General features: G+C 44.9%; 1 protein-coding gene across 1 annotated transcript; it reads right to left on the bottom strand.

Annotated features, from left to right (window-relative positions):
- Window positions 1–1,773: 1,773 nt before the first annotated feature.
- Window positions 1,774–25,086, bottom strand: SLC75A1 (solute carrier family 75 member 1). The gene is made up of 12 exons (XM_010175376.2): window positions 24,906–25,086; window positions 24,364–24,460; window positions 20,053–20,156; window positions 18,917–19,075; window positions 16,911–17,099; window positions 11,687–11,795; window positions 10,587–10,692; window positions 9,086–9,200; window positions 6,845–6,935; window positions 5,032–5,079; window positions 3,575–3,664; window positions 1,774–1,880 (listed from the first exon to the last, which is right to left on the bottom strand). Exons 1-12 carry the CDS (start codon window positions 25,074–25,076, stop codon window positions 1,774–1,776), a joined length of 1,386 nt encoding a protein of 461 aa, XP_010173678.1. The 5' UTR covers window positions 25,077–25,086.
- Between the last annotated feature and the right edge of the window lie 507 nt (window positions 25,087–25,593).

Here is a 25,593-nt window from a genome sequence, read left to right as displayed (position 1 = left end):
GTAACAGAACAGGAGATGGGTGTAACCTTTTAGGACAACACTGAACATTGCAGTTGGTAAAATAGCAGCAAACGAACGCCTCGCCCTCCCGCAGCAGGAAGCAGCGAGGGCGCGGGGGGCTGAGCGGTTGGCCGCTGCCGGAGGCCCGAGTGGGGCTGGGGGGTGCAGACACCTCGGGCTGGCTCCAGGCAAGGAAGGGGAAACAGCTGGAAGGAGAACTGGAGCTGTGAGGCTTCCCGTGCGGGGAGAGGAGAGGTGTTGAGGCAGTGACCGGCGCTGTGAGACGCGTGAGGGGAGCGGGTGGAGCAGGGGCAGCAGGGAAGCGCTGTGCCCACGGCCCCGCACAGCGATGTCCAGCCAGGACTGCATGGCACCAACAGCTTCCAGCTTCTCCTTTCACCTTGTACGTCCTCTGCACACTAGGCAGCGTATGATACTTACTTTGCTAAATTGTGTTTTATTGCAGGGTTGTAATTAACTGACTAATTGCTCTGTGTTTCAGTTCTTTAATGGAGTCCCCTCCATTTATCTTGACCACATATGCAATGACTCTTAATTTCTAATTTTGTAGTTTGTTCTTTTAATTCTTTGTATTACAATATGAAATGTAGTCATGTATGCTATGGTTACACACTTTGGGGCAGAATAAAGTCCTGTATTTTTCTTTCTTGTATCATTAAGTTCTACTCACAAATAAAAACTCTTAAAAAAAAAAAAAAGTCTTTTCCTGCTCATTTAAAACTTTTATGGTTTTATTCTACAGCTGCAGCCCATTCAATTTAATTAGGTCTACTTTCTTTTAATGATTAATGTGTTGATTAATGATTGCTTTAATGTATTCCCAGAAAATACTCACATTGGCTACTGCTGGGTTTCCTTTAGAGAGTCCCAGAACTGGGTGGAGGGGTCCTTCCCCCAGCCAGCTGGCCCTGCCTGCAGTCAGCACTGGGGGTGCTGGGGTTGGTGCCTTGGGCACCTCCTGGGTGGCTGGGCCACAGGGCCATGTCGGGTGTGGGGGGGATGCCACAGCTTTGCTGGAATAAGCTGACTAGACGAGCGCACAATGTAACAGTTTATTTGTAATGCAAAAAGAACAGTGTTTGGTCATCAAAAAACATCACAAAGTGTTAGAAATATAAAACATCTTTCAAAATGTGATTGTTTTTAATAAAAAACAGGTGCCCTGTGCCAGAGCGCCAGGCGCAGGAAGCCTGCAGAACACTTCTGGCTTTTCTTTCTGAGGGTGTTTTAAGGCAGTTGGTAACAACTTTTACCTGGTCCGCTGAGCATTGGTGGAGCTCTGATAACTGTAGAGAAAGTCCCTGTTAGAGCCCAAGCCAGACCCAACAGGCCCCTTGCAGGGGCTCTGCAGAGGCTCTGACCTGGCTTGTGCTGCTGAGGCAGGGAGAGGAGCAGAGCAGAGCTGAGCTCTGTGGCTGCTGCACCGTGGGGTTCAACAGCACCTGATAGTGGACTGGGATGGTGCTGTGCTGTGGTGCTTACACTCGTCTCTGCCTGTCTGATGCTCTCAATGCTGTACTTGGGGGTTTGGGTTTGGTTTGGGGTTTTTTCTGCATTTGCAGAACCAGCCCAGCCTGCTGGGAGGCTGCGTGAAATGTAACTGCTTGTGGAGGGGCTGTAAGAAACCTGAAGTCATTGTGTGTTCCCTTCCAGAAGATCAAAATCCTCCTCTTCCTCTTGCTCAGCAGAGTCAGGTGCCAAGAGTTGGGTTTTGTAGCGACCCTGGGAAGCTGATGGTTCTGTGGTTACTTCCTACTCCTCCTTCCTCTGCTGTTTCATAGAACCAAGTAAAATGAAAGGGATGAGGAACAAAGCTCCACAGACAGTGAAGCAAACCTCTGCCCCTGCCAGCCAGTACACTGCAAAGGAAACGAGATGTAGCTCATTAGTATGCTGGTCCTTCCCTCTCTGTAACCTGGCCCTCAAAGCTGCTGCTCTCCACAACTTCCTGGTGCAACTGGAGAACTCAGAACTACTGAACCTTTCACTGCCCACCCTTGCTGGCACACACGTTACAAAGAGGAGGCGGCCAACAGCAGTGCTGGTTCTCTTCCAAGGAAACAGCGTGTCCAGAGTGGTTGTCTCAGGGTACGGTCATTGGTGCCAGTGTGGAACCAGGGAAGGTCCCACTCAGGCATTCTCAGCCACAAAGCAGCTACTGACTGTGCCCCAGCACCTGCTCCTGGTGCCATCTGTGCTGCTCCTGAAGGTCTCACTGCTGGTGTCAGTCTCCTCAGGTGAAACACTCGGGAATCCAAAGCCTTGGAAACAGGCTCTGGCTTTGCTCAAATGTGACATTAGGTCCGAGTTTAAGCTCTGACTTGCTGCTTCCTCTTACTCTGTCCCGTTACCCTGTAAGGGGTTGAGGGAACTGACCCCGGTGCAGGGGACATCTGTGCTCCTCAGGCACAGTCTAGGCCTGGCCCCTGCGCACAAACCTCCCCGAGCTCTGGGGCATTAGTTGAGTGTGGATTCTTCTGTCTAGTTTCTAGGTTACGGATGCTTTTAATGCTGAAAAGTTCTTTGCTGCACATGACGGACTGTCCCTACTTAATTTGTATCATCTTGGGATGCAGCTTCATGAGACGTGGGGAGCCAGTTTCCACAGCACAGGAGACCTTGATTTCCATGACTCCCGCTTAACTGGTGCCAGGGTGGCCCCTCAGCAGACAGTTACTTGCTAAAATGGCTAAAAAATGAGCCCAGCAAAGGCTCCTGGTCAGCCTCCGGCTCCCTCTGCCTGCTGGGCCCAGGCCCTCTGTGGTGCTCCTCTGCCAGCGCAGCTGCACACGGGGCCTGGTTAGTTTGACTCTGTTGCTGGAATTGTTAGAGTCAAGCAATAGCTGCTGTCTAGTTTATAGAATCATAGAATCATAGAATAGATTGGGTTGGAAAAGACCTCCAAGATCATCAAGTCCAACCCCTGATCCAACTCCAATTACTATATCATGGCACTAAGGGCCACGTCCAATCTCTTTTTAAAAACCTCCAGGGATGGTGAATCCACCACCTCTCTGGGCAGGCCGTTCCAGTGCCTGATTACCCTCTCTGTAAAGAATTTCTTCCTAACATCTAACCTAAACCTCCCCTGGCGGAGCTTGAGCCCATGCCCCCTTGTCCTATTGTTGGTTGCCTGGGAGAAGAGACCAACCCCCACCTGGCTATAACCTCCCTTCAGGTAGTTGAAGAGAGTGATGAGGTCACCTCTAAGCCTTCTCTTCTCCAGACTAAACAACCCCAGCTCCCTCAGCCTCTCCTCATAGGACTTGTGCTCAAGTCCCTTCACCAGCCTCGTTATCTCTGCTTGTATGAATTTCTAAAACTCATCCATGAGGCTTTTGTTGGTGCTAACAAGGACTGTGTCCTGCCCATGGTGCAGCTCTCAGGGCTGCCCACTTCTGCAAAGACAACTTTATGGCTCAGATACTTTCTTTGCTTTCTTTACTTTTCTGTGCTTTCTCTTGCTGTTCCCCTTCCGCCCCAGCTGGGCTGTAGGGGCCCAGAGTGACGCTGTGTGTTGCAAAGGCAGGAAGGAGCACGAGGCCACACTCACCTGTAGCTGACAGGATGGGTCCCAGGGCTCTGGCCAGGGCACCCAGGCTCCTCAGGATCCCCATGACTCGTCCCTTCTGGCTGGCAGAGCCTGTGCAAGCAGAGAGCTGTTAATCAGGGCAGAAGTTTTGCTTGGGGGAGCTTGTTCTGGAGGCATTTCCCTCCCACATGCATCTCCCCCTCCTTTCATTTCACACTCACTGCCCAAGCTGCATTTATTTCCCCTCCACCAAGATAAAACATGACTGCTTCACTGCAGCCCCCCCACCTCCCAAACAAAAACAACCAAAAAAAGCTTCATGTTGTACCCAAGATTTGCTGAGGAGGCACAAGTGTGTAATAGACACATGGATGCAAGTTAAGTAAGAGCAACATCAAAGAGAGATTAATGAGCAAAGCCTTACTGTTGAGCCTCAGCAAGCACTGTAGTGCTGGCACCCAGCTGAACCAAAGCTAAAGAGCAAACTGTGTCATGCACAGCTGGCAACACAGCTACCTCTGCTTTACAAGGTTACGTAGCAACCCGTGCCACACAACCAAACGGTTTCTGAAGGTTTAGAAAGTTCCTTAGAAGGTCTCTTCTAAGAAATCAAGAAGGAATTATTTTACTGCTGGCAGTGCTAGCTGGTGTTTCCTTCAGAGAACCCAGCCGTTCCCAGCTCAGTACTGTTCGTGGCCTTTGCCCACGATATTAATTCTTCACCCACTGTTTCCCATCTTTTTAATTGTCACCAGAGAGAAGGTTGCTTCAGGTTTCCCCATCGCAGTGGAACAAGCCCCATTACACAGTACGAAACTGGTGTGTGATACAGACGGATGTTTGCTCTGAACAGCTCATTGCTGTTTGTTTGCTCTGAAACTCTCCATCTGGAGTGCTGACAGTTTCAGAAACAGGTACAAGTCAGTTTGGGGTGTTCCTTCTGATGCTCCCTTGTGGGGTGTTTCTGCATTTCCCAGGGTCAGGATATCATCTTCCTCTCCCAGCAGTCCCGCTTAGCTTCCCTCCTGAGAAGGACGTTCATAGGCAGGAAGGGGCTGAAGGCTGCAGCACCTCCAGTGTGGCACAGCCGTTTGCGGTCAGAGGTAACTGCAGTCCTGGGCTGTGGCTGTGCTGAAAAGGGGCAGCACACAAGGGATGGGCAAGGACTCTGCTGGGCTTCAGCCTCCCTCCTGCAGGGCTGGTTACTGCTTCAGGGTCACGTATGTACAACGTGGAGTAGTGGTTTGCAGCAACACGTGGCATTTCTGCTTCCCTCGTCAATGCGTTCTGGGGGGAAGAGGCCTCTGTAAAGCCAAGCAGCAGCCAGCTGCAACATTCAGATCTGAGGTGGACCTAAGGCACGAGTGTTTCTGTTGATGTATCACTAAACTTGAGGTTAGTTCTGTATTTGAGCCAAATCTATACAAAGGTCAACTACGTGGCCAAGGGCAGCCGCCCAGAGCAGGAAAGACACTCACCATAGCCTGACACCACGGCTGACAAACACGGGATAACAACGGCTGCAGCTGGAAAAACCCACAAAAGAGGCTGTCAGTGGAGAGCAGAGAGCTCAGAGCAGTTACAAGAACGAGAGTGAAAAACACGTGGCCCAAACTCGTTACTACTGCAGAGAAATATGCCGAGCCCCGGGGCGCTGCACCAACAGTGAATCATCAGGTCTAATCCCCTTCAATACTGAACACACCCCCTCAAAGCCAACCTGCAGGAAGGGCCAGAGCCCGAGCGCTCTGAGCAGATGTTTCCCATTAGTGTCTCATTCTGGGAGCCCACGGGGAAGGGGCGGATGGGTCAGCTCAGCTAACTGGTAGTTTTCCATATTGCTGTGGTCTCGTCAGGTGGAGCAGGGAAAGGGAATGGCCAGTGAGGTGGCTGTGTGCAGAATCACACTGTCCCCATGCATACGGCTTTACCGTCCTCATGGGTGAGAGAGGCAGCTGTGTTCTGTGTTGGGAAATAAGACAGTCAAGTCCAACAAGAAGAGGTTACACAATTTTTGGACACAAAAGCCAAGAGCTGTTCAGCAGTCGCTGCCCTCTTACTGACAGAGAGGCCTTTTCTGCCAAGAAGGAAGTGCTTTAAGCATACAAAGCAGAATCTTTTCTGCAAGGAAAGGACAATTGGGAGAGCAGGAACAACAGACATGTTATGTTGCCTTAACTGCAGGTGCCCAACTCCTGGGGCAGAGGGATGAAGGGAGCGGGAAAAGAGGCCCCTCCAGAGCCTTTTCCAGCTGGCTTAACTGGGGAAGAGATGGGGCCTTCTGCCCAGGTACAGAACCGAGGAGGACAAGGCTCCTCACTTAGAAGCACAGTTAGACGAAATGAATACACCACCTCCTCTCACCCCTCCTCACCAAGTGGGCTTTCAAGAGCAAGTTAATCTGTAGGTAAGTTGTAGATTTTGAAACCTGTCAAACACACAGCTGTCCCTGGATAAGCGAGCCTCTATATAGATGCATTTTGTGGTTTACAGTTTACTCTTAAATCAAGCTGTATCATGCAAAAGAGAAGTCTCCTACTTTCATAATTACTCATATTTGAAGCTTCTTAACAATAGTTAGCAGCATTGGGATTATGTGAAATCTCTTTTCAGATGAGCACTTCAGCAGATGAATCCAATGTCATTCATAATTGTTTCCCTGAGTAACAGCTCAAATTGGCAAAATGATTTATGTTTACATCTGAAAATCATCTGCATTTACCAAAACCAATTTGAGAAGTTTTGTTTCCTCCCTGAGCTGGCAGCCTGCAGTGCAAGAGAGCAGAGCAGTGTCCAGCCAGCGCAGGCCCGTGCCACAAGGTTCAGGGCAGCGCTGATTTACCCTCACTCTCTCTCAGCCTGAACCCTTCAGGAGTCAGCTTCAGTGTGCAGGGCCCTTCAGCCTGTTGCCTAAGAAATAATGCAGCCACCAGAGAAATACAAAAACATGATGTCTTTTCCTTCTTTTCCTGAGCCGAGCTATTTAGTGAATATTTTGCTTCTAGGTCTGATGAGAGGGGGGAAAAAAACAGCCTTGAGAGCTCCCCAGTGAGACAGGACAAGAGGAACACTGGGGATGCTTCCAAACATCACCATGGCAACTTCCTGTGATACAAACAGTATCAGCAAAAAAAACCCCAGACACTATTTCTTCCATATTTTATAAACCGAAACATCAACTTTCTGTTACTTAAAGTTTAAAATTAGAAGTGCATCTTTTTTAATGGGGTGAATAAATATATGAAGAAAAGCTCTTTGTGCTTAGCTTTCATTGCAGTTTGAATAGCTCACCGAAAGAGTACAGCAACAGCCCGGCACTCAGCATGGTCACATTTGCAGCCCATCCAATTAACAAGAAAGCTGGAATCAGCAACATAATAGCCTGCAAAATGAATGAGTCGCCCTGTTACATTTAAGCCCTGCTTGTTAAAGCCTAACTCTAGGTGTCCTGCCAGTTCTCTTCCGCTGATGGGACTACATTTAAGTTAGAAGCAGGAAACCCTTTCTTCCCGAGCAGACTTTTCAAGTTCACCTGGATGGCCACACACCAGAGCAATTTTCTTTCCTGTTCCCCCTCTCTAGCACATGATTACAGACCCCACGCAGGCTGGAGTCACCCGTAACACAGGCTGGAGTTATCCCACCACCCCCTTCCCACAGCTGAGGGAAAATTGATTTTTGCAGAGTTTTCTCTCTCAAGGGATCTGCTGGTTTTTGTGGTTTTTCTCCTCTTGTTCTGTGTTGAACTGGATAGAAATGCAGCTTTAAGTCCTTATCTCCTAAGCTGGCACAAGAGATCAAAAAGCTTATGTGCAAGAGGACTACAGCTCCTCTGCTTTTTCTCAGCAGTACCGACCAATTTTAAGGGCTACATCAAACCTTCTTGAGCCTTCAGAGTCCACACTTCTGCATCCAAGAAGAAAAAATGAGGCATTTGAAATTCAAACCCAAAAAGAAAAAGCATTCTTCATCTCCTCCAAGAGCCTGGACTTTGGTTCCCCTGTGATGTCTCCCTTGAGTACAGAGCTTTTGCAGAAAAGACAGATCAGTTAAGATCTGCTGCTCCTTTCACAAAAGCGGGTATTCTCTCCCACCAAAGGTCTTATTTTGAAGATTCAGTTATAAATGAGCTACTGTAATCACTGTGCTAAGACAGGCCACACTTGCCATATGATCCAGATTCACAAACAAATTGCCAGAATAACTTCAGCAAAAGGGGGAACTCCCCCAAAGCCACTCAGGCCACACACACCCACAGAGCATGCCCCAGGCCAGCCTGTTTCTGCATAGCGCCCATGGGTGTTTCTGAGGAGCCATCAGCCCAGACCAGCTCAACTCGGGGAGTATTTCAAGGTAACTACACTTCTCAGGGCAGGGAAAGGTATAAAAATCAGTGGGGCAAACCACAGTTGGTATAAGCTGCAGTGCAGCGATGGCAAACGTATCAGGCTGGCAGAGCACATGGAGGAAGATGGTGCAGAGGATAAAGCAGCACTAACATAGCAGGGGGAGTTTCCATTCACAGGGAAACCTTCCTGTGTGACACAGCAAATGTGCCACTAACGTTTGCCTGCCAGGGAGCAGGGGGGAGATGGTTTCCCCATCAGAAATAACTTTAAGAACAGCTGAGTGAATTCACTGGAATGCAGTGCAGTTTGGTAATCTTTTTTACCCTGCCACTGTTGAAATCACACTGGCCTCAAAATAATGTATAATAAATTGATGGAGGCTTTAACAGTCCCAGCATACCTATTACCCAGCAGCCAACAAAGTTCAGGGACACTGGGAACCTGCTTTGTTTAGTTCCACACACAAACGTAACTTACAAAGCATATCTACTTGTCCCACAGCTGTATAAGCTGCAGGGAACTGTTCCCTGTCACCCCAATACAGCAGCAGCATCATCTCTACAAAGAAAGGGATGAGCAAAACAAAGAAATGCACACTGTCATCAGTGAAACTTCTGTCTGAACATGGGTACCTGCCCTGGTTACATCTAATACTGGTGATCACAAATCAAAGACTGGAGGAAGAATCTATTTCCCCCTGCCCACCAGTGAAATGTACTCTAGGGAAAGGCTGTCAAGCACAGAGAATGCCAGACTCATGATGTCCCTGAAAATAATTTGCCAGAAAGAGAGCCAGAGGTCAGCTCTGAAGCAGCTTCAGTAGTTTTAACATCTGCACTGCAAGAGAAATCACTGAAACAAAACCTCAACTTCACAGCATTTTACCTAGCTTGCACAGACAGGCACTCAGTTCTCATTGCCTACTGCAGTTACATAAGAACTCAAAGTTTCAATAACATCATAGCTGATACAGTAAGAAATGGCTTGAATATTCCAAAGTTTAGTTAGAAAGATATGTGCCCAACAACCAGGGTCTTGAGAATTTAGGTGGATTAATGAGACAGAAATTTACTTTGATTTGACAAGCAGTCATAGCCTCCAACTACCTATTGTTGCACTTTAGATTCAAAATTAACATACCAAATTTGTGGGGGGAAAAAAGAAAAAAAATACATTTTTTTACCCTTTTTACAGCTCTGATTTCATTTCCTGGCTTGATTCGGCGAGCATAGCCTCCCTGGATCACAGCCATTGTTATTCCAATAAAGAAAAACATCTTGCCCTGCTGCATGCTAGAAGGGAGGCAAAAACACAGATTATGGAGTCACGCACAGAGCATTCCACCCTGGGATTCACAGGTTCAGTGCAGACCCTTTCCTGAACCAGAGAGAGAAAATGCTATTTGGTGCTCACATGAGAAGTGCCAAGTTCTTAAGATGCTGACATTAGTGTCCACAGCAGGCAGACAGCAAGAAGATAAACCTCTGAGGTCTTAGGTAGAGATGGGACTGCTCCTGACAAATGCTGCAATCATCTCTAGACAGCTATGATGTGAGTTTAGTCATTTCTAGGGTGACCCACAAAGAGCCAAGACATTAACCACCCTGTGTCTGTGCCATATATACAGGAGCTGTCAGTTTCCAAGGAACAAGTGTTTTGCTTTCTCACAACTATTGCCACCACTCATGCAGAGTTTGGTTAAGGTCACCAAGTAACAACAGGCACTGGCACTGTGGTGATCATGTATTGCTCTGCGACGCTTGCAACATCACTCCCTCCACCCTTAAGTATTTCTTCAAATTTCCCTTTCACCTCTCTCATCTTCTAAACTATGTGGATACCCTCAATTAAAATTCTCACCTGCCTACCAAGCTCGTTTGCCACACAGCCTGTGCTGTCAGCATAAAGCTGTGTATGTTACTACAGGGCTATCCTGAAAGGCCTGTGCAGAACCAAGCTTAACACCCCAGGAAACCTCTCCTTGATGCACACACATTAGGTAAGCCACAAACTGTAATGAAAGACAGACAGTGAAGGATGAGACAAACCCCTGAGAATTACTCAAAGGGAAGGACACACATAAGGAATCAAGCTGCAAGGTCATGTTCCTGGCTGGAAATCTTCTTATGAGCTGGCAGGAAAAGTATTTCAAACTGAGCTGCTGCTAGTGGATTCTGTTCTCTTTCTTCTCTGGTGTTTGACTAAAGGAAATCAAACTCTGTGATGTAACGACTGTGCACCGCATGCAATGCAGAACACTGACGAGCAAATACAATCATATAGCTATCCCTCCATCCTTTGCCTTTTTTGAGCTTCAAGATTTGTCCTGATACTGAAGAACTCTTCTGGACTAGAAGAGAAAAGGTTTTGTAAACAATGAATACAACTAGCCCAGCTATAGGTATTTCAGCTTTAATTTAATCTTGTGTATTGATTTCCAGTAGTTATTAGAAGCTGTAGATTAAATTAGTATTTCCTTTCATGATAAACAGTGTGCCTGGTTACTTTCATAAATTCTTCCCACAAAGCCCAAGTGTTACTGAACACAGTGGTTGCTTTCTGACTGTTTTTACTAACCTTATAAAGCCTCTCTTAAAAATAAATTAAGATACCTCAAATCAAGATTTTGGAAAATATCCCAGACAAAATATACAACATTTATCTTCTAAGTGCGCTATACCTGCTGATTTTTTTTCGGGTGAGTGAGAAAACTCAGTGTGTACTCCAAGCCGGAAAACAGGAAGAGGTACAGGAAATAAGCCAGGCCCAAGATTTTGAGATTCTGAAGATCTAAACAAACAAAAAACAAACACACACACCCCAAGGAGAAAAGAGAGAAATACGGTGGTGTTTTTCAAGCATCGCTTGAGAATACAACAACAACAGCAGAGCAACATCTATCAACTGTACAGAGAAGTTCTCACTTCAGATGCTCACTTTAAATATCCATACAAGACATGCCACAAGATGACTTCTGCTCACCACCTCCCTTCATATGAGGGGAGAAGAGCCAAAAAGACTAATCTCTCCCTGGGTGACCCTGGTCTCAGTCACCTGATCCAGCCCCTCTGCCTCACACTGACACACACACCTATACTGGGATTTATTTTTTATTTTTAATCAATACCTGCATTCCACCCAATACTTGATGCCACTCCCAGGATGACACTGGCTAAAGCACAGCATCCCTTTTTCTAGGCTACAAACGGTCTGTGACAGATTATCTTACTTGCTTTTTTGCCAGTGCAGGGTTGAACAGGTTTTCTCTGAAGTGGCAAATACTACTCTGTTCCTGATGCAGCAGTGAGAACTGAATGATTCGTTAGGGTACCTGGCAAACACTGATGTATTTTCTACAGCTTAAATAATTTCATACAGAGAAATGGGCAGCTCAAATCCTACATCTCCAAGTCCTGAACTGAAATTCCAGTCTGAAGTTTCCTGGTTTGTATAAGCAAACTCACACCTCCCTTACTCATGCCTTGATCTATCTTTTTAAATCACTTCACTTACAGCAGCCTACCCCATGGTGCAGCCAGTACCTGAAGAAAAAGCAAGTAGCAAGTCAGAAATCTTCAAAACACTAATCTCTAAAACCTTATTTTGGGAATGACTGGACCAGCACCCAAGTCAGCTTGTAATTCCCTGTTGATAAGTTAGTAAGGTGGGTTTTAAATGAGTGAACAAAGTGTTGCTTCTGAAATGGTTTGAGTAACGTTTTCACGTTGAAACCACCGCCACATACAGAAAGAAATATTAATATAAAAGGCCAACTAACACTCACTCTTCTCTGAAGGAGACTCCTTTCCTCGGGTGACTGCAGAGAACTGAAATAAAGCCAAAGGACTGAGCAAGTCAACTGCAGCCTGAAATCCAGACATCACAGAAGAGACCTGATCAGAGAAAAAAAGGTTTATTTAAAAACCTGACATAATAACTGCTGCAAGGAATTGACAGTAACAGTCAAATATGTGTCTACACCCACACAAATTATCTGAGAGGAAACAAGACAAACAGCACTGGGGTTTGAGTGAATCCAATAACAGCCTAGACTTTCTGGTCACAGAACTGGCTCCAGCACTGTAACTAGAAGCACCAACAGCAGCTTTCATTAAAGACAGAAAACAGATTCTTCCCTGTGTTCTTAAAAAGCAGAAGAGGTTCATTCTCCACAGCCTGAAGGTGGCTTAATTTGGTTCACTTTTTGTATCATCTCTCATGTCCAATGAATATTTACTGGGAAAATAATGGCACATCTGCCTGCAAGGTCATGGGAAGCTGGGGATTTGCTCATGTGCTAGAGGTCTGAGAACAGTATGTGTAGCACATCAAACAACGGTCTGTGCTGGTACTGGTTGTTCTTTCAGCCAGCCAGTGACACCTCCTGGGGAAGACAAGGAAAATAACATTTTTAGAGATACTCCTTGGAGTGATTTTAGAGCGATTCTGCCCAGACTTTGTGTGGCTTTTTGAAGAGGGAAATTTGTTTTGCAGCATTTCTGGTCCCTGTATTCTGTACATCTCAACCTAATTATGCATCTAGTGGTACTCTCCCTCCGCCTTATCAACAGGAGCTTAGGGGATGCTTATTTTTTCATCTACAAGGAATTTATTTTTGTTAATTTGTTTATTTTTTATTCTAAGGTATAGAAAATGAAAGAAAATACTAAAGAAGAAATAATGTCTAAATTCTTAAGGAAAGACTTCCTTTTAAAGTAGGAGAATTTAGGCTGTCGCTTTACATGACAGTCACAGGAAGAGATAAGACAGACCCAAGAATCTTGAATAATCACACTTAGTATTTCACATCTTCAAAGCACTGCACAGACTTTATCTGATGAGCTTCCTTCTCTTCCCAGATAGGGAGGGAGGGAGCTATTACTCCCTTGAGGGCAGAGATTAAAGGTCAAATTATCAGTTGAACTTAATCTCAGAGCATGACCTAAGGACTCATATGGACTGGATTTAATAAAGCTGTAAGCAAATCAACCTACAATACGGTATTAACACGACCTTTGTCTTCTTTTAATAGTCAGAGCTTCTGCGTATCTGACAGCAGAGCTCTGGAGCCCAGTAGTCTCAAAAAAGCAACCAGTTCAACATACCAGTCTGGTTTTGTATAAAGCAGAAAGCTGCTGATCCACACAGAACAAACTGGAATATTTATTTCCCCTTCCACTGCATGCATTGCAGAGAGTAAACAGACACTCCCAAGAAGAAGTTTCCTCATGGTTTTAGAAGGTCTGTAAGAGGATTTCCTGAAGTTGGCTTGTAGTAATCCCCAGTTCCTGCATTTTTTGGCATGATGGTGTTTATACTACAGTATAGAGAATCTGGTAACAAGCAGCTGTCTTCAAACATCTTTGCCAGTAATAAAAAAAAAATATATAAATCAAACTGTAGTTTGTACCTGTTTTGAATTATTATCCATGTCAGACAGGGTGCCAAGCTGCTTTGTAGTACAAGGTTGATTTTAGTTTGGACTGGAGGATATAGATTATATATGTATATGTTTAAAATATTAAGTGTTTTATGAAATATACGTACGTATTATTTTTTTAATATACATGTGCTTGTGCGCATTTAAGTTTCTTTTAATTTCTCCTATCTTTGCCCTAGAAGCAGTGTCTAGAAGTGACTTCATCCACTGATCAATAATGAAAACATCCTAAAACTGACAAAAGTGTTTCACCACCCTCAAATAACAAAGTATACACTGCCAATTTCAGTCAATGTCACCAGCTGCACAGAGTTTAGATTCTTTGCCAGTTCAAAATCTGCAACATCAATCTCGTATTTAATTTCTATGTTCATGATTTGTTATTCCAAAATTGCTCAGTTTTACTTCATGAGCACCCAAAAGTCACCTTGAATGGCAGATATTTTCCACAGTCTGTTTGTTTACTCTTTTTTTCTCTAATGCAGAGAGGTAGTGGGGGAAGGGCCACCTTGTGAGAGCAAAAAGCTCCCCCTGGCTCCAAGGCGGAGACCCCCCAGCCCAGGCTGAGCCCATGAGCACTAGAGAAACACCTCTGTGAATCCATATTGGTGAGGGGAAGGACTGTCCTGGAAAGAGGAAAGTGGAAAGAACCTGGAGGAGAGGCCATTGACCTGAACAAAAGACAAACATCAGCCTAAACAAAGAGAGAGCTTCGTTGCTAGAAGGAGGGAGGAGGACCGGGGAGGACAGAGAACCTCAGACACCCAGTTCAATAAACATGGAGCAGGAAAAGGCAAAGTGGATTCCCTGCAGCCCATGGAGGTTCAGTGGTGGAGCAGATACCCACATGTAGGCCATGGAGGACTCCACACTGGAGCAGAAAAGCTGAGCCTGAGGGCAAGTGTGACTGAACTGAGACCCCAGAGATGCTCCATGCCAGAGCGGGGTTGGACCCCCAGAGCCATGGAGGTGCACTGGACTGGAGGCCCATCTGCATCCTGTGGATGTCCCCATGCTGGAGCCAGGAGCTGTGACCGCAGAAGTCTGTGACTCCATGGGAAGCTCATGTTGGAACATCTTGTTCCTGGACTTTCATGCCAGGAAGAGCAGCAGAGGTGAACTGACTGAACCCCCATTCCCTGTCCCCTGTGCCACTGGGGAGGAGAAGGTAGAGAAATCGGGAGCAAAGTGATTTGAGCCCAGGAAGGAGGGAGGGGTGGGGGGGAGGTGTAATAAAGATGTGGTTGTTATGTCTCATTGTGCTACTTGGATGAACGTCAATGAATTATTGATTTTTCTTCCCCAAGTTCTTCATCCTAGTCTGTGCCCCTTTGTTGTGACTCCAAACCCACCTCACCGGGTGGGGGGAGTCAGTGCAGGACCGCATGGTCCTACCTGTGGGTGAAACCACCCCACTAGCGTAGTGAAAATTTAACTCAAGAGCCCATAAAAGGGACAGATTCCACTAGAGACCTTTCTATTCCTCCCTCCTTCCAAGCAGGTGACAGCAGGAGCTGTTTTGGCCACCTCACATAAGACCAGTGTCTTTGACAGTTCTCTGGTCACTCTTCACCTGATAAATTTGTGGGACAGTTGGAAAAAAGGGGAAGGATAGCAAAAATTCTGTTCTCATTGGATGAAAACTCATCTTTATTCCCCCTCTCCACCTTCCTCTTTCTAAAACTTAATTCCAACATGAACGAATGTGAAATACTTCATCTCACCTTTGAAAAGAAGATGGATAGAGAAACAAGAACATCACCAGAACACGGCATATTTCAAGGAAACAGATGTCTGATCCCACTGGCACACTCTCCTACTGGTTATCGTTACCATTTCCCCTCTTTTTACAGCTTTGTCCTTCCAACGCCTCCACTCCTACACTCCAGTAACACCTGCTCCAGCTCAGCCCAGCCAGCTTCCAGAACAGCAGCCAAAATATGTGTCTTTCCTCTGTCATCCAGGGGCCAAGAAAACTGCTGCCACTCCAAAAGGGTGAGGAATTACCCCCCAATAAAAGAGCAAAGCAGCCTAGTAAGTGAAATTATAAATATCCTAGTACTCATAAATCAGATGGGACCACTGCTCAGATGCAGGCTGAAAGGAGACAGCACAAAAGCACTAACACTGATACCGATCACAAGAAGCTCCAGTGCCAGACAACCACTATCTCATCAGGAATCAAACACTCTGTGTGTTTTGTATGACTGGGACCTGACCCCAGAGGCACCTACTAATCCACCTCACACAAAATCCACTGCTGTGCAGAGACAGAGCTCCCAAAAGCAGGGACAGAGCATTCATTTTCTTAGCAATATTCAGTCATGTTGGCTAACACAGATTAACTTATCAGAAGAACTCTTAAGAGGATAATAAAAGTGGGAGGGACATATTTGATCATCATACGGTCCTAAAAGGTGCTGAAGTTATTTGTTCCTCTACAGCAAAGGTGGAATTGTTTATAGAATACAGATCCACCCTACAGCACTTCCCTATGTCAATATGTTGCCACCAAACCAGAGTGTGAAGCTCTAACCAAGGACAGGATCTTATCTGGAATGTTTAGAAACAGCCTAATAGGAAAGGGGGACAGAAGCCACATGGAAGAGCTGTTAAAAAAAAAGCAAAAAAAAGAGCTGTGGTGCTTGAGAGGATAATGTGAGGAACCAGTTTCATGTGAGACACAACCTACTGGGAAACACTCAGGGAAGGTCTAAAGTTTTGCCCCAGGAGCAGCATTGCAAACAAAAGTTTCCTGAACAATTCCCAGTGTCAAATGGCTCTGGTCATCCAGAGACCAAGCACGCTTCAACGGCTGAGTGCTGCCTAGAAACAAGGGGCGACAGGAGAGACGTGGTCCAGCTGAAAGCCTCAAATCCAGTGCTTCACCCAGATACCTGGGGCTGAATTCAGTCTCTCCCACACTACCAATGGAGACTGTTCCAAGAGACTTTTAATCAGATATCTCTTGGACAGTGTCTGATCACACAATATTATACCATAACATTAATAACTGTTTGGTCCCACAAATCCAAACCATCACTGAATTTTGGCACATGTACATATTTTGTTTCTGTGGAAGACAGCACGTAACAGTCATTTGCCACTTGAGTGTTCAAAATAATCAAGCAAAGACAAGATCATAGTTAAGAAAATTTCTAACACATACTGGCTAAATGAAAGAAAATCCAGCCTCTGATGCATTTACTTTTATGATTAGCTGAAATTCACCCCCAGGGAGTCACTGTCATCATAGTTTAAAATTCACCCTCTTCCTCTTAGGCTCCCATTAGTTTTTGAGAAATTTAAACCTAACACACCAAAACCAGCAATTAAGCAGACATGTTAGCTATAAAGAATTTCTCATATTACACTGGGCTAGGAGATGGGACCATCACACGACCACTTTGACACCAGCCTGAATAATAATATGAAATCCCAGCCCCAGGAATGAGATAAATTCCTCAGATACTGCCTCAGCCTTTTCTTCATTGTTTCCAGTATTTCAACAGTCCTCAAACCCTGTTTTTGCAAGAAACACAGATCTTCAGATTGACAGTCCATTTACCCGTTTTTCTTTGGGAAGTGTCTCCGGAAGTAGGAAGAAGATGAAAATAAAATCAGCCACAGCAAACACGAGTGCTAACAACGCCGAGCGAAGATAGAAGACTTCTCCTTTCGCTGTCTCCATGGCTAGGTAAGCTCCGACCATGGGACCCAGGGTAAAACCAAGGGAGAAAGCAACGCCAATCATTGCCTGCAGTGATACAATGAACACAGACATTAAGTTTTAGACACCAGCTTGTTCAGGTAGCTCAGTTCTAAACCAATTTGGATTTCCTGGCATTTACCTTAAAGAAATGCAACCAGATACAGAACACAACCACCCCGAGGATGGAGAGAGTGCACAGCAATGAGTGTTAAGTGTGAAGAAACTGTTGTTTCCAAAGAACTGATTTTATTTTCTGTCTAGTCAGGAAAGTAGCAGGAATAAACTGCAACATGGTTATGAGTGAAAGGAAGTTGGGAAGGGAAATAATGATTCTCACCTCAAGGAGCGCTCAGTCAGCAGATCCTTCAGCCATAGGATAAACTTTTGTAGTGTAAAACTGGAGGAGGGAGGACACCAGTGTAGGAATTCATAATGGTGTCTATAGGTTCTAAAATGCTTTGGCAATTTCTGTATTTAGGGTTTTATGTCTCATAGAACAAAAAGACTGAGATTCTTCCCAGAACAACCTGAATTTAGTGCAGGTAATAAAGAAGATTTATTAACTCACTATAAAGCCAGCACACAGAGGTAGAATCTGTACACACTGGATGGGAGTTAAAAGAGCACTGATTACAGTCATCAGCCTTGGTGAGATTGTGTAAGAATACAACAGTGCAGGGTCTGGCTCATTTTCTTTAAGAGGCATTCAGAGATGTATACTCACATATGCAGGACCCAAACACGTGCCATCCCAGGACACAATCCTCCTGCTTTCCTGGGTCTATTTAACCATACCTCTAGTGCTACACTAAACAAGGCCAGGGCACACTTAGGTGTCACCTCACAGTCTCCAGTGTTGTTTCAGCCTGCCCAGCTATCACTGTCCCAGGCAATGCCCCATCACAGTTTGGGAATAGCATCAGTTAGATGCTACTCTCTTACCAGAAAGCAGAATAAAGATGCCTACTCTGCTTTGGAAAAGATGACAGTACAGCCATATGGATGTGAGCTATGCTGTACTAAGCGACTTGCTCTCAAGCCCTAAAAATAGACCCTGACCCATTTTATTTACTAGTGCTGTATGGCTATCCCTCTCCATAAATAAAAATGTACTTTGGTTCACCAGGACTATAATAAATTGCTTGGAAAATTTATTAGCTAACACTGTGAAATCTAAACCTTTCTCCTCCCAAGAAGCAGCTGTTGTGCATAGTGGCTTATAACAATATGTTAACAGAAGTTTGGGCACCCAAGGTTTTTATAAGATAAAAGATCTAACTGGTAATTCACAGGCAAAGTTCTACGTGCAGGGTGTTTCCATCTGGTCCACTGCCTTCTGGAAGAGGACAGGGCAGCTGTTCATACTGCTTGCTGCTCAGTCAGCCAAATGCCACATCCTTTACGTACCGAGCTCAGATACTGAAGCCAGAGCAGCATCCAAAGAAGTCAGGAGGCATGCTGTGCTGTGCAGTGCTGCTGCACTTCCACAGGTTTGAAAGGTGAGAAAAATGGGTTCTCCTGTAACTGGGTTCCAGCTACCAAAACTGGGCCATAAAATCTTTTGATTTTTAAACTATTATAGTCAGGACTACCGTTATCAGTGGGAGTAACAGTTGTAACACTTACACAGGTAGTTTTTCTACCTCTAAGGCGTCTGAGTTTCACTTGTAAGTAAAAGTCACTGACAAGTAAAGTCTGAGTGCTCACAAGCAAAACGGTCTGGCAGCTTTTCAGAAGCAAGGTAGTATAGAGAATCATGTTTTCACTTGATCAATGAATACACATCTGAGCATCTGAAATCAATTAAAAGTTACCTAAAAAAAGCTACCCAAACATATGTGTAACTCACATGTGTAACTCACCATGCCCTTGCTCCGTGCTTTTGGAGATGGCAAGTCAGCAATTATAGCTGTGGAGAGGCTGACATTCCCTTTGCTTATCCCACCTACGATCCTGGAGAGGAGAAAACCGCCGAAAGTCCTAGAGGCAGCCCATAGTGCGTATGATGTTATCAAACCCATCTGCAGAAGCAAGAAAGGGTTCTTTATAAAGCAAAGTTGATCTCATTTCTGCATATTTTCCACCTAAACATTTATTTTGTTTTTTTTGTTTGTTTTCAACAGTTGCTCCAAAACCCAAGTAACAGAAAAGTCTGAATATACTGATACTGAACTATGTCCTGGGCAGTGATATAAAAGAAGTAGAAACAAATGCATACAAACTTCATATAAATGTGAGGTTACTAATAAAAATACAAGAGCAAAGAAAGTTCAAAGGGAGCTAAATCAGTCCTGGCCACAAAACCACTTTTGTACATCCCACTCCACTTGTTTACAACTTCAAGTGAATTCTTGAAGAATTTGCAGTTCTAGCCCTAACATTTCATAACCAATCATAAGCACACATGCTTATTTAATTCACTCTCCACAAGCCTACAGGATATGGGGATTTGTCTGTCATTCGGTGCTGAGTTCCACCATGTATGGTATGCACTCCCTCTGCACTGCTTCTGTAATTAGAACCCCATACTCTGACCAGCAACAGAGAAAACTTTTTGAAGAATGTTCATGTTCATAAGAAGTACATCTTACACTGCTACACAGCACTTCCTAGGCAACAATCCCCCAGCTCTGTGAAACAGGTCATGAAGTGATCAGCCCTCAGTAGTTACTTCAGGAACTAAAATATACAGGGATTAAGTCTAATACCTGTAAACACAGCATCTGAAGTCACACTCTCGGTACACAGGGGAAAGGGATTTTGGCAAATCCCAGAGACAGATAGATATTTTGGTGCCTTCTAGGTACAATTGTGGATCTGGGAAGCTCAACTTAAGCACTCACATTTGGAAGTGTGGCCAAGTAAGTTAGCAAGAAGCAGTCAACAGCCAACAGATCTAGAACACTCAATTTCCCAATCCTTTCTGCTAACCACAAGACCACAGGGTATTCAACCGTGTGTCGAGATGGCATGACTAAAATCAGCATGAGACACATACCACTGTTATCAAGATGACAGGCCTTCTGCCCAAGCAGTCTGACACAGCACCAGTGAGGGGAGAGGAGAAAAACTGTAGGATGGAAAAGATTGAGGCAATCAATCCTAAAAAACAAAAACAAAAACAAAAACCAAACCATATATCATTAGACTTGCTGCCTTCATCTTAAATAACCTGTTCCAGACCAATCACTGCATTATGTCCTTTAAAGGCACACAATTAAATGTAAAACACAGCTATAAAGAACAGCTTTCTGAAACTAAGCCACCCTCAAAACACCAATCTTGCATTCTTGTTTAACTGAGGCAGCAAATACAGACAGGCCAGAGCAACAGGCACAAATTGGATGATTCACTAGTTACTTCCTTGGTGCGACGGGGTTTGAAACCCCGTGGTTATAACAGAATGCTGATTCTCCAATGCTTCCCCAGTTGACTACATACATTTTCTGTTCTTAAAGCAGAGATAATGCAGTTCTTTAACAGTCACAGTTTCTTTTAAGATTTTTTTGGATTGTTTGAACCTGATTCTGTCATATTTAATTAGCTTTTCTTTCCTTACTGTGGTAAGGAGGACACAAGCACTGCTGTTAGTGAGGACCCTAAGAGATAGGAGTGATGCAAACAGACACCAAGAATCTTTTGAAATCTGCCTCCAGCTTCTGTGATCTTTAATTCTTCTTTTCTCTTGCCATTTCTAGCTTCACACACTTACTAATTTGCACTACACTCTCAACAAGCAGGCAAAAAAATGTGTTACTGTCACAGTTTTTTTCTCTAAAGGAAAAACTGGGTTATATGTCTCAGATCATTCATCTATGAAAGCTTTAAAAGGCAGAGCAGAGAAAGACGAGAAGTTCTGCTCCCATCAACTTTGAGGGAAGCAGAATATTAACACTAGATACCTTGGGGAGAACAGCTGCTTATGAGAGCTGCAAAAACTGTAAATATCTTATAGATTGGTATATGCACAGTTTATGTTAATAAGAGACAAGTTTTCTTCCCTGTATTTCTAGCACCCAGACAGGCCAAACACTTCACAGCCAGGGAGCAGCAAGAGCTGGGCTGCTCCCACATGGGGGAATGAGCTGGGAGCTGAGTGTGAGCACAGCACTGGCAGTGCCCTCACCAACCAGGGTGCAGTCCCACGTGATCCAGACGGGTCGGGCAGAGCAGGGTGCCACTAGCAGGGTCCACTGACAGTCCCAGACCAGGAAAGGGTTATACATCAGATCCAGCCAGGGAGCTCAGTCAAGACCAGCAGGAGACAGGGTCAGAGAAAGGAGTGGAAACAAGACTACAGTGTAGGTCTATTCAGGAGATAAGACACCTGCAAAGCAGGTTCAGGGTCCAGCCAAGAGACAGTGCCAGAGACAGCCCTGGAGACAAGGCCATACGTGTGATACTGCTCAGGCAAGGCCCAGGCCTGAGCTGAAATACGGCTCCTGAATCACAGGGCACAAAATGAGTGGGTGAAGGATGGTAACAGCAACCAAGTATTGGTGCTCTCAGGGCTTTGACATGGGCAGGGAAGGTTTCTGCCCTGAGAAGATTGCAGTCTAAGCAAAGATGAAAGAGAGTGGAATATACCTTGCACTGGGAGAAGCAACAAGATGATTTTCTAAGTATCTTTCCACTCCTATGCTCCCTGTTGCAGATGAGGGCAATGAAGGAATACAGACTGCAGGAAGACTGCTCAACATCACAAGTATAATGAACATTTCCACTATAACCATTAAGGTGTAATATGACAAGACAGACTGAGACAGGAGCTGACTACAACTAAGATGGCTTTGTCCACCTCCCCCTGCTTTTGCAGCCTTGGTCAGCTTTCCAGTGAGCTAATTCAACTCAATCTGGCAGAAAACTTAATTAAAAAAGAAAAAAAAAAGTTCTCTGCTGGTTTAGCAAATTAGATGATGCATTAAGAAAAACTGTCATCAAAGCCAGCAGAAGAGATGGGAGTCAAATGGGAGAGATACCAGGTTAATTCAGACAACTTGTCTGCACCCTCACTGCCTGTGGCTGCCAGGTAATTAGCAAACATTCCCATCACCACTCAATACTCCTTCTAAACACCTCTCTCTCTTTTCTCTTAGAGAGGAAACAGCAAAGGATAACAGCTTGCTTTCTGAGATGAACAGTGACTATTTTATTTGCATGTTCTCAGTTAGATGCTGTATTTTCTTCAAAGAGCAAAAGAGTCAGGTGGACTCCTCTGGAATGAGCAGGGAAGTTTCTCCTTCCCCTTGAAAGCAACTGAGCCAAGTCAAGGGATACAGCACTCCTAAATCAAGGGATACAGCAGGTAAGAGAAAAGGAAACACGTTGGACCCACCAGCGAGCTCCCAGCCCCTTGTTTAAACAGTCTGAGATGGTGAGAAGGTACACAGAGGAAACTTGCAGGCAGGCCTCAGACGACAGAGAAAGCAGTTTCTGAGGGATTAAAGAAAACTGTTTCTACCACTGAAAGCCAGTAATCTGACTGAAAATGAGCATAAAAGCACAAACATGCCTGCAAGGACACTGTGGGAAAGAACAAAATTGTTGCCCAAGGAAGTTGTGGATGCACCCTCCCTGGATGAGGCTTTGAGCAACCTGGTCTAGTGGAAGGTGTCCCTGCTGATGGCAGGGGGGTTGGAACTGGATGATCCCTTCCAACCCAAACCATTCTATGATTCTATGATAATATCTATTATACCCAAATAAACTACTTTAAATAGTAACAATACATTCACACTTATATTCTAATAGATGTTTGTGGATTTCGGTTTTTTTCCATTTAAAAGCCTTTTGTTTATCTCAGGAGAGGCCTCAGCACACTAAAAGGAGAGGGTCTAGACATTTCCAATTAAAATTAACCCAGACACCCTCACATCTTCATACTCTGAAATCCCAATTTCGTCACAACTCTCTAGATCACAAGGAGCCAAAAGAACCTCTGAGGTGCAACATGACATATCTGCTGCTGGATTTCCTGCGTTACTCCCACTGGAGCTCACCCACACCAGTGTAGCAGTGACAGCAAATGCTTCTGGACCTTACAAATCAGCAGCTCTGCTTCTTTTAACAGGACTAAAGAGATTTAGAAGCTGCACTACAGCTGCCCAGGGGGAAGATGAGACTTGAACTCACAAGCTTCTGATTCCAGTGTTTCCTACCACTGATCTCCAATCACATGCAGATCGCTTGTGAAGGGAGAGTAATTTCTGTGACTGCGCAGCATCTAGCACAGCTCCTGACCCTCAGCTGGCAGTCTGACAACAAGGAACAGCAGGTCTGCATTTCTCTAGCAATCTGTGGAACAAGCTGTGCAAGATCATAGGATAATTCAGGTTAAAAGGGATCTCTGGAGGTCACCTACTCCAACTACCTGCTCCTAGGGTCTTCTGTGAGGTCAGACAAGATTGTTCAGGGTTTCACCCAGTCAGGGTTTGAGGATGTCCGTCCTCCAGCTTCTGAGGATGGACACTACAAAACCTCTCTGGGCAACCTGTTCCACTGGCCATCCTCATTGTGAAAAAGTTCCTCCTTAGTTCCAGCCTGAACCTCCCTTGCTTCTACTTACACCTGTTGTCTCTCCCCTGCTGTGCACCACAGTGAAGTGCTTCACTGTCTTCTCAAAACCCCCCCACAGGTATTGGAAGGGTGCTAATGGCTCCAGGCTGAACAAGCCCAGGCTCTCCAGACCCTCCGTCTTCCTGGCCCACCGCTGAATTCACTGCAGTTTAAGGATGTCTGTCTCGTACTGGAGGGCCAAAACTGGATGCAGTGCCCTAGATGTGGTCTAACAAGTGCTGAGAAGAGGGGGACAATAGCTTCCCTCAATCTAGTGGCTCTGCTTCTGTTCATACAGCCCAAATGCTGTTGGTGCTTTTGCTGCCAGGGCTGGCTCACGCTCAGCTTGCTGCTCACCCAGACCCCCAGGGCCTTACAGCAGAGCTGCTCCCCGCCAGTCAGTACCCAGTCTGTACTCCTGCAAGGGACTACTCCTTCCCAGGGGCAGGACCTCACGTTTGTCCTTACTGATTCTCGTAAGGCTCCTGTTGGCCCATTCCTCCTGCCTGTCTACATGTCTTCAAATGACAAAGACGAGGTTGTTCAACTCTTCATTGATATCAGTGTGATGAAAGCAAAATTATTTATAGCCTACTGTAAGGGATATTTTCTGTTATTTAAATCTAATAACACGCAAGTATGCTTTCTGTATTTCTTGTCATTTTCCTCACCATTCCTCACATCAACACTGCAAATAATTTGAGCACAACAATTTATTTTTTTTCCAGTCTGTTACCTTGTTTAATTTCCATACCTCCAAACAAGACACTGTTGTATTTCCGCTCTGGAGGCATCCCAACCATCACTGCAAACCAGTCCACACCACGTTGCAATGACAAATAGAATCCATCCTGCAAAACAGATAGCTGGGAAATAGAACACAATGCTGGGAGTGGGAGCAAGTGAGTGTGTGAAGTACTCAGATTGGATAAAAGCTCTCATGGCTTTGGTTATTAGATAAACCCCAGTATGCAGATCCATTATGGATTGTCATTTATTCCCTCTCACCAGTGACATCAGTGGAAGTCACAAACACAATGGTAATTACAAGGACTAGCCCCTAAGAAATACCTGAATTTTCTCCAAAACAAATCCCTTGTTTTAATGAAAAAGCAAGATGGAAGTCTTATGCAGGTTCACAAACAAATTAAGTCCATGAACCATTTAAATGTGCTCGATATTATTATTCTGCTTACAGCTATTTGGTTTGCCCCAAGGCAAGAGATTTTTCTTCCATCCCTCCCTGAAGATCTCATGCCTAACATTTTCAGCAGGCTGACTTTCTCTGTGGCTTACCTCAGTCTGGCTGTAATAATCAAGGATGGAAGGGAACAGTGGCAAGATGAGAGCAAATCCCAACAAGTCGATGAAGAGTGCCAGGAAGACAATTGTAATAACACGACTATAGTTCTGCTCTTGCTTGTCATTGATGGAGCTGCTGCCGATTTCTCTCTCTTGCAGGGCCATGTTCCTAGGTGCTCTGCTTCTAAAAAGTTACATTTATATCTGGTCAACAGGAAGCATTTTGCAGGCCTTTCATAAGATTATCTTGCTGATTCATTCTCCCTTTCTACAGACTTCACAAAAATAAATATAAGCTATGGCTAGATTAATCTACCTGATTTTCAAGGGAACAGGAATCTCAGCTCTCTAGTCTTGGTTATTAGCTCAGCATCAAGTTTGCCCACATCAAGAACAGGCTACAAGGACAATAAAATAACAAGCTCTGTTATAGGAACATCCCAAATAAAACACAGAACTAAGGAGCATTTAAGGTTTGTTAACACGTGAGCAATGCTAATACAACTTTCCCAAATGTTTTCGACTCAGCATTACACTAAAATAGGTAAGAAAGGGCATTCTTGTTTTGAATATCCACATTCAAGTAACTAACAGATTATTTATGCCTTCAGGGTATACTAGAAATTACTAAAGCAATAATTTTTTTTTTTAAAAGGTAGACTTCGTAACTATTGCAGGAATG

Source organism: Antrostomus carolinensis, unplaced genomic scaffold (genome assembly GCF_000700745.2).
Source record: "Antrostomus carolinensis isolate BGI_N321 unplaced genomic scaffold, ASM70074v2 scaffold17249, whole genome shotgun sequence".
NCBI lineage: Eukaryota > Metazoa > Chordata > Aves > Caprimulgiformes > Caprimulgidae > Antrostomus > Antrostomus carolinensis.
This window is presented reverse-complemented; position numbering and strand designations above follow the sequence as displayed.